This window comes from Seriola lalandi, unplaced genomic scaffold, assembly GCF_002814215.2.
Source record: "Seriola lalandi dorsalis isolate HSWRI2012SDOR001 ecotype SW California unplaced genomic scaffold, Sedor1 jcf7180002054953, whole genome shotgun sequence".
NCBI classification, from domain to species: domain Eukaryota; kingdom Metazoa; phylum Chordata; class Actinopteri; order Carangiformes; family Carangidae; genus Seriola; species Seriola lalandi.
In genome coordinates, this window is record NW_019525504.1 from 1,578,016 (window position 1) to 1,588,222 (window position 10,207).

General features: G+C 40.0%; 1 protein-coding gene across 1 annotated transcript in view; it reads left to right on the forward strand.

Moving 5' to 3' along the window:
- eipr1 (EARP complex and GARP complex interacting protein 1) overlaps positions 1-7,086 on the forward strand; it is a 65,598-nt gene extending 58,512 nt beyond the window's left edge. Inside the window, exon 9 of the mRNA XM_023394699.2 lies at positions 6,672-7,086. Coding sequence (XP_023250467.1) covers positions 6,672-6,846 — 175 coding nt within the window. The 3' untranslated portion in view covers positions 6,847-7,086. The remainder of the gene's footprint in view (positions 1-6,671) is intronic.
- Positions 7,087-10,207: the final 3,121 nt, after the last annotated feature.

Below are 10,207 nucleotides of genomic sequence, written 5' to 3' on the forward strand. Positions count from 1 at the left end.
AAGGAAACGCTTTACAGCAATCTGAAAATCGGTAGTGATTGGGTTTTTGGCTGGATCGCGACAGCGGAGGTGAGCCGCCGCTGATTGAATATAGGGGGACACACTGGAGTGACACCACTGGCCACCCGAATTCGACGTGACTGAGTGATAAGGTTGCTTCATTGGTCGGCCAGCGGAGTGCTGGCGTTTCCTCATTGGTTGTTGCTCTTTCAAAATGGTTTATCGTGAACACACAGTGTTGCAAACCTGGAGGCTTTGTTGGTTCCTGACTTTTCAGACCCCTTTACCAATGACGAGAGAGCTGCCAGCATTTCCCAGCAAGCGCCCGATCGGGCTTTCGCTCTGCAGACACACCTCTCTATGTTGACTGCATGGCAGCTGGTGATTTTGTCAGACGATGTTAGTTTTTACTATAATTTACCAGGAGTGCTGCTATAAATGAAAAGTTTATTCTTCAGGATTATGACAGAGGAAAAGTCATAGTGTTATGAAAAGAGTTATTTCGAGGGAGTTATTTCAAATGAAAGCATGAATGTGTTAAATATAAAGCATGGCATTCTGTCCAGTAAATTTTTAAATATAAAGCTATACATATTTTCTATCATTTTTTCATTATTGATTGTATCAATATCATTGTATCAGACCCAATGTGATGTCTTTCATTTGCTTGTTTTGTCAGACCAATAATCCAAAAACCAAAGATATTCACTTTGCCATCACCTTTGAAAAACTCAAACCAGCCAGTCTGAAGTTTCTCAGCCATCCAGGTCGTCAGTATATTTAGAAGTGCTGCAACTGGCAGTTCCAACTGGACTTGGAGGATTTTAAGGTGTTAACAGTCCAGGTGAAACATCATCCCACGGATGCTCTGGGGCGCATCATCAGCTTTTTTTCCTGGGTTCATTAGGTGTTTCACGTCTCACAACATAACACACTCTCGCCCAGGCAACTCAGGCCCAGGCATCCACTTGCGTCCCAGCAGCATTAGACCACGGATCACCCCTCTTAATCCACAGCCACCTGGGGGCTCTCTCTGCTGCCTCTGTTGCGGCCCTGATGGCTGTGTTCTTCAAAGGTCCAATCATGCCCAGCAGGGTGTAGACTCTGTAGAGAGCGCCGCTGGCAAAGCCTCTGCAGTCTACTTCCACTGGATGGCAGTGTGTGTGCCAACCCTGTTTCATTACTCCTTTTTTAATTGTACTGCTCTTGTACGTTTCTGGAGTGCTACAAAAAAAAGCCTAGTGAAACAAACTGTGCGATACTAAAGTGTTTGGAAAAACATGCTGCATATTTTGAACTGTTCATTTGATATTAGTCCTCCTCAGATCAAAGCCGACTGCCTGAACCTTCACACTGACATCCAGAATGATAAAAGTGGAGAGGTAAAAAATGTAAAATAAGTTGCTGTCAAAATACTTCAGGAGTTTCTCTCTATAGCATTTAGAGTTGATTTTAAAATTGTAGGGATATCATCTGTAATGGTTACCACTCAGTGCTTTCCAAATCTGCCACTGTCCTCCATCCACTATAGTCCCATTCCCCCTCTCATCCATAACTACCAGCTCCTACACTCAATGACTGACTCTCATCCACAATTATCAACTCTTCTTCCTAATCACCAGCACTCAGCTTCAGTTTTAACCCTTCCACTATAGTTATTGACCCCTCTTGTATGTACAGTACCTGTCCACTCCACAGTACCTGAACACTATGCACAGAAGTCCTCCACTGCTTGGACTTGCTTTTAAAATTCAACAATTCACTTAAATTTGAGGATGATGATTATTTTTGAGGAGCTCAAGCAAAGCAGGCTCAGATTTTTGTTCTTAAAAGGATTGCGTCTTTCTTTCCTGTTTGTCAGTTTAACCTTGTAGTGATGTTAATGTACAGATTTGTGAAAAAAAAAAAAAGAAAAACCAACATAAAGTGTTTTAGTAAGGTGTTATTCCAACACAGGCCTCCATAATAGCGTCACTTCTCCTTGGCATAGATTCTACAAATTGAACTGTATTCGAGGGATAAACAGCATTCTTCTACAGCATATTGCATTGTTCGGTGCTGTGATCATGATCCTGCCGTGATGTCTTAAAGCTAGAGTTATTTCTATTCAACCCATTTTACACATTTTAGTTTCGTCTCAGTCAAAGAAAACCATAAACAGTTTAGTCTAGTTTTAGCCAACGAAAACACTTGAAATTTTTTTGTCATCAGACGATTGTTTGACAAAAATGTTGTTACATTTTTAGTCTAGTGTAAGTCATGACCAAGAATGAACATCAGCAAACTGCTTTCAAATAAGATTCCATCCAAGTGAAGTCAATATAAGTTTGAAATAGTGACTGATACACAAACAAAATCACCAAACACATACATTATAGACAAATACTGTGCTGTGATTTTGACTATATGTACTTGTAAAATGATCAGAATATCTTTCTTATTCACTCGTGTACTCACATGTGATGTGAGAGAGGGCGTTACTGGCTACTCTCTTCTAAATAGCCAAAGATTTATCCAAAAAGTCACTAGATTGATTGCTTTTTTGTAAATGCCCCCCACCCCCCCACCCCCAAAACTGTTTGCAGCCAATGGGGAAACAGTGGTCAGTCACGTGGCATTCAGTTGACCAATGGTGGAACTATGATCACTCAACTCTATCACTCAGTCACGGACATTCGAGATCATAGGGCTTGCTCCGCTGTTGCAGTCCAGCCAAAAATAAGACACAAAATAAGTCACAAATAAAGGTTGTATGATTAAGAATGCAGCTTAAGTTGTTATTAATTCAAAGGATATATTTGTAAGTTTTGCTATTGCTACAGCAGCTAGCATTAACAGCTGTTTACTTAACAGTCTTTAGAGAGCTTCAGCCACTGTTGCATTTACAAACCAAGAGGTTATAACATGCACTGCTGAGCAGCACTACCTCCTCAGGGCATACTAAACGCTTCATTGATTCAGTATCGGAAAGTGACGACACAGTTCGGCTGGACTGGGGCTAACTAGCATGCTAACTTCAGAAGAAGGAAAGAAGTAATTGAAATAGGAGCAAAACAAGAGATATCATTGACGTTGAATTTCCACTGCTGGAGACAGACATAAAGGAATCAAGTTTGATGTTGAACTTGAAAAGTTTCGTGGTAATTCAACAGCTGTGAATGCTAACGTTGGCTAAGGCTTACAAATAGCTCCTGAAGGGCATGTTACATATAGTCTTGTTCTCTGGCAGGAAAGAGCTGATAGGGCACTGGGAAGCGCTTCATCATAAAAGAACTGCGCATTGGTTTTGTTTCTATGAGAACAATATCTTGACAAAGACACCGCCATTGTTTGATAGACTAGCATTGCCCCTATGCTTTTTGTTTGACATTGTTGAAGGTACAGTGATAAAAGCACAGCACTCAGCGACTGATCTGCTCCTGCGAATGAGCTTTTCTGTGTTTTTTGTGATACTTTCAGTCTGACATATAATACAGCTCGGGACAGAAAGGGCCAGTACAAGCTTCTCCTTCATTTTCTTACTTACCAGGGTGACAAGTCCCACACCATTTGCTAAGTTTCTTGAAAAGGAGCTGTATTGACGACACCATCACTTTTCCGAAAAGCTCAGATATTTTCAACTAGAAGTGCTCAGAGCAGCCATGCAAAAAAGGCTGGCCCTCAGAGAAAATAACGGTATATGTAGGCACACCCTTAAGAAGTATGTCCAGGCATGAAAAACAATAAAGTCTGGAAAGATGCAACAGCATTTGCAAATCCAATGCACTCCCACTGTTTTATTTCTATTAACTTCCTGTTTGATAACACAAAAGCTGAGCATCGGGAAAAAAGAAAACTCTTTACAATCAAAAGTACCCTGTATAACAACATCGCATATATAACAGATTCATTTAAAAACTCAGTGTAACTAGACAGAGAGTCACTCCTGACAAATCGTGTCAGTACAGGATTTAATCAGTATTACTGATCAGCCACACGGGATGAGGAAAAGAAACTTTATACGCCTGTTTATCATTTTCAGTGAAAATTATGAGCAAATCAACGTCATACATTTTCCATCCAGAGCCATCAGTCTGCTCCTCTCAGCTGTCGCAGATTCCCAAACTGAACCTCTAAATGCATGTCAAACACTGAGCCTTGTTTTTTTTTCAGTTTTCATTTAAATGAATATTGCTAACACTCTTACCTTAAAACTGGAGGTTATTTAGTGTAAAACCATTCACAGCCACACCCAGAGCTTTGACCTGGATTTTACACCTGTCTGAGGGTCGCTTTGCTGTCGATCAGAAACAGTCAGGTTTTCACAGCTGGGGTAGTCGCAGGCAGAGCTCACTGCCTTCGTCCTGCTAACAGCGTACAGCGTATCGCTTTGCTATGAAGAATTTTGAGATAAAAGTCAAACAAACACTTTTTTTTTTTAAATGAAAGTTTATTTCAGTTACATTTTGTCCGCTCATTTTTTTCTGATTCATATTAACCCCTCCAGCGTACACTATGTTCACTTACTGCAGGACTCCAGCATGTAGACGCATTGATACGATTTCAAATATCATCTACTAACAATTTATACAACAATTTATAACAATTACACTCACCAAGCACTTTATTAGGAACACCTGAACACCTGCTTATTCGTGAAATTTCCAGTCAGAAGAGCTACAGTAACTTCGACAACCACACCGTACAACTGTATATGCACAACTCTACAATGAAATAATCCCTGAGAACCGAACCATCCTTGAGGATCCTTCCTCTCTTTCACATATACCCTCGTGTTCGTTTCTTCCACAATGAATCTATATGAGCAGAGCACATGAAGTGTTTTTATCTCAGGCTGCAGCCCAGAGGGAGCAGCTACTATCTGTGTGAAATAGTTAATGTGTAAAATAAATCCAAATATGTATGTCACTGTTTTCCCCTCAGGACTACTTACAGCAATGGGTTTGGAAAAATTGGGGAAGGCAATAATGCTAGATCATAATTGTAAAATTGTATTTATTGTCACATTGTTGTGGCAGTGGTACAACCGTCTCAGCACCAGGGAGGCTGCTGTTGTGAACGTTCTGAATGCAGCGAGAAACAGAGAATAAACAAAGTGAATATTCCCCCGTCCTCAGCAGGGTCTGGTGTGTTTGGGCTGTCCACAGCACAAAGGAGACAAGCTGATATGAACAGATGTTGTGTGTGAGCGTGTGAGTAATGATCACTCACTGCCTAAAATAGATCTGTATATTAAAACAAGCTGTCTCTGAGTTTTAGCCCACTAGAGATTAACATTTTTACAGGGTTCCCATTTTGTTTGTATTTTTTTTTTCTTTTGTTTTACTTTAATTGTATACGCATCCACATACGTAAGCAAGCGACACAATACACATCACCCTCGCAGGTTCACGCCATTCCACTGATTGACAGTTGGTGGTGGTAACGCGCAGAGAAACGCAGCCGTCCATCCTCAAAGACAGTGACGAAGAAAACAACACGATAGTAAACAATGAACGTAAACAATGAAAGTTTCCCATTGTTGTCTCTCCACATATGTTATCAAGAATGAAATACATTCAACGCGTTTGTTAGCCCTCAAGGATGCACACAATGTATTGTAATTACTTTGTTTGTTTACAAGAAAATTCCACATGGCACCTTTAAGTATTTTATTTATTGTATTATCAAAAAAAATGCAAAACAATATTCAATAAAAAAAGATTGTTTGTTCCCGTTGCATATGTGCTTCAGGAACCTTTCACACATATTCATGATTCCTGAAACAAGAGGAGGTGCTACATTGGAATAATCTATTATGAACACACTGCCTGCGTTGCGTGTGTGTGGCGGCCGATGTCGCTGAACTGCTGTGGAGAATCACACGGGCTGGCATGTTACTGGAATGTTAGATTTCTTTTCATTATAAATTAATTTTTAATTTATTTTTCACAGAAAACATCACCAAAGTGCCACTGTCTCCACATGCAGCTGCTAAAATGGTTAAAAAAAAAATTTATTTACATTTTTTACATTCAGACTAGACAGAGAAACTGCAGAGGAAGGTGTCAATTTAATGTTTTATGTTGCTGATATGATGTCAACATGACATCAACGGGTCTTTTCTCTGTTTATTTTTCCTGAGAAAAGCAGGAAAAATAGGCAAGACGCCAAATCTCTAGATCATGTGACACAGCCGCGAGGCGACGAGCGTCTCATTTAGGCAGTGTGTCTGTTTTAACCCCTTAACATGTGCACCGAAATGAAAACCAAGACGTTCCACAGCTGCCACACACCCAGTGTGTTCCTGGCCTTAGGTCTTCAGACATGGCCCGACAGCACATCATACAAACTACCTCTTACCTCCATCTGGTGCTGCTGATGTCGGGTGATCTGATGTTACTTTTTCATATGGACACCACCCAATGCTGTGTGTTAGACATAATTTAAGTTACATTAGCTTATAATAGTTAATGCTTTGTTATCACACTTAACCTTGTCTGTACAGTGAATACAACACGACACATTGTGACTAATATTAGCCATTTTAGCATCTGCAGCTCCTCCATGCATCCTTGGTCATGACATACAGAGACCTGCATGATGTGCAGAAGAAGATGAGATGCATTTTTCTTCTTCCATGTTCCATAGCTCACCTCTTTGTGTTGTGCTTGTGTATCCATGTGATCCAGGAGTAAGGAGCCCCTAAAGGACAGCGTGGTGTCCACCTACGAGGAGCACGAGGACAGTGTGTACGCGGCGGAGTGGTCGTCAGCTGACCCCTGGCTCTTTGCCTCACTCAGCTACGATGGACGCCTCGTCATCAACAGGGTCCCACGTGCGCTCAAATATCGCATCCTGCTCTGAGAGGGGAAGGGAGGGGCAGGTGATCTGAACGTGTTTGTGTGTGTTTGTACAGCAACAGCGCAAAAGAAGAGAGGACAACACATCCATTCACATAGACATTCCATTATAACTTGGTAGGATGTGCTGTCTGCGGCTCTGCAAACAGGCAGCGATGGCAAAGAGTGTGTGTGTGATGTAAATATCCTGTAATACATATGTTCCATTGACCCCTGTAAACAAGAATCTGTTCTGGAAATCACAGATATTTCTTCATCTTGGCGTTACTCCATAAAGCCCTCTGTGTCATATAATTATCTGCATTCATGTGTTGTTTCCTGACTAAGTTTTTCCTAATCTTATTTGTTTTTGGGTGCTCAACTGTCAGTACCAGTATCAACATGTGTTCTGCTGTAGTTAATTTTGTTAATTTTGCAACAGTTGGAACTGCAGCTTTTCAAGTTATTAAATGCTGGTTTCTAAAGACTGAATCAAACCTTAACCCCAGTGGCATGAGCTGCATTTTTCTTAGTGCTCAAGGATAATTCTTGTAATTTTCATCATGAGCCCTATTTTACTAGTTTTAGTTTTTATTATTATATATTATTATATAAGATTGCAACTAACAGTTTTCATCATCAATTATTCTGATGATTATTTAGTTCATTGTTTAATTTATTGTAAATATAGAAATATTAATTAGAGACTGATTAGAGCAGCTTTAAGTAAAATGTTAGAAAAAAAAAATGGAAATGTCCATCACAATTTCCAAGTGGTCAAGGTTTTATCTTCCAATTTGCCTTTTTAGTCCAACCGAATGGACGTAGACTCCAGGTCTGAAAAGTGAAGCCAATGCATAAATGCTTTAAACCTGTATTCCTTCTAATGGCCAGCAGGGGGCAGGTTCACTGGTTGCAAAAAGATGTCTGATTGATTGGAAATCTATGAGAAAATGACTACTTCTCACTTGATTTATTACCTCAGTAAACATTTTCCTAATGAGTTTATGGTCCCAGTCGCTAGTTACAAGTCTTCTTCAATACAGCCTGATGTTTATATTGTTAATTATGGTTCTATTAAGAGGAAAATAGACAATAAAGCAGGTCGTGACTACCTTGTGACTGACAGGTTAGCTACCACGCACGGCGACCTGCCAATCAGGATGGAGGATAGAGCGATGCGACTTACAACTTTGAGCTTTCACTGCGTGTTTTCAGTGCATGAAAGTTATTTGTAACATTTTGTTTATTTAAAAGTTGTTTATTCTGCAAAACACTCGGGAGTCGCCTGTTCAATTTGTTCGGTAGGTACATTTTGTTTTTCAAAGTTAATGTCAAAGTTAACATGAATTACAGAGGCACCTTGCTAATCAAGCTAGTTAGCTAGTGCTAGCATTTGCTGATAATTTAGGGTTTGCATTTTGCTAACTCTACCTCACCCTGCCAGTGTAGTGACCTGTGTTAACCATAGACTGTGGAGGTTAATGTAAACATGGCTATAGAGAATGAGAAGTTGACGTCACGCTGTGTTGAATTTTGGGTAACTGACATCATCATTTTGTTTATGAGCCATGTTGTTCCTGCTGCATTTCTCCATACAAACCCAAGGGACACACTGTAGGACCAACCTGTAAAATCAAAGTCTGCATCCTTTTCTTCTCTACATGAACAAATACTAAACACATCTACCCACTGCAAGTAGAAAAACCTGCATATTTTTAACAGGATAGCATCTCTTTTTTTTTTATCAATAATGCAACTGATTAAACCTACTGCCTATGACTCAATTAAATAATCACATAACCGAATGTTTTTGAAAGTGTTATATGCTGTTTGCTTTAATAATTGGGCTAAAAAGGGTTGTGCCACCTTACCTTTGTGAGTTTGACTCTGCTCTTAGTTTGCCAGCTTGTGAATCAGCAGTTCTTGCAACTAGCCACTGCAAAACTACTCATGAGTTTCTAGAGATTTATAACTTCTAAACTCATTGGAAGTGTATGCACTTGGTCCAAAAACAAGATCATTTACAAAGCCCAGGTGTGTGAGTGGAGGTGGTGCATCAGGGTCTGTTGCCCAGTCTTCTATGGATCTATGTTATTTATCAGTAGTAGTTTGTCCAAAGATCGTGACTTAACATTGGGATTTAATTTCTTCTGGTCCTTTTTTTTTTTCTTTTCCCCTTCTCCATCTTGTCCATTCGCCGTCTGAGTGGAACAATTTCAACAACATTTTCGCCAAACAAAACAAACGGTAACCACAGTTGCAGGCACAGGTACGCAGAGCCCATTTCTCATAAGATGGTGCCCCCGTCCCAACATGCCACACAGCGTGATGTAACTTCATATTTTCTACTCAAAGCCTGATAAATTTATCAGTCATCCTTTATGATGTCCATGATCTTGATGCTTTTCATCAAGATCATGGATCATTTCATTTTCATCAGTTCAGTTTCATTACAACTGTAATATCATTATGATGTCAATGCTTCCGTAGAATGTGAATACATTTTTATTTTAAAAACTAAGACAGGCTTTTTGCAACATGTTCAACTAACCTTTGTGTGTTTTCCAGGACATGAGATGTCATGTCTGTGCTCTGATCATTAACAAGCTCCAAGACCTGAGTCAAACCTCCTGTATGAAGCATCGGGTTCCATGTTGGAGCATCACTATGTAAGATATGTACTGTAATTTTTTGTTATTGTGTTGATGCACCTAACATGCAAATGTTTGCAGGACAATTAACTCAATACCATTTATTACAAAAAAATCAGTTGCCAAGTTGATTTTTGTTCCTATTTCCAAATACAGAAAGCGGCTGCAAATACTCATGACACAACAGGAGTGTTTCCAGCGGACAGTGATGATGAGGAAGTGCCCAGTGGCTCACCTGGTAGAGGTGTACCATGAAGGTGTAGTCCTAACTGCAGCGGTTTGGTCTGAGCCGTGGCCTCCTGCTGCATGTCATCTTCTCTCTCGCTCGGAATAAAGGCAAAAAATAACTTTAAAAAAAAGAAGTGATAAACCCCTGCCTCTTGCATGGATTTATCATAATCTATCCATTCATACTTGTTGTTCAATGCTTTTAACTTCAAAAGTCAGAAGCAAGAACAAGTGTTTTCCCAGCCAGGTTCATCACCTCCATCACACGTTTCCTGAATTTATTTGTGTTTTGTCTGTTGTGCATGTGTTTTCTGAAGTTGCAGTTTTGATCTCAGGGCCACAATTGTTAAGCCAGGAAATTATGAACATGTTGCCACACCTGAGCATCTGACTGATGAGGGTGTGGCTGCAAATGCAACATGCAACTTTGAGCCCACACAGAAAGCATTTTGCAGCACTTTTTTTGAATCCTCTGATTCAATGTGTAATGTAACCTTTATTAAG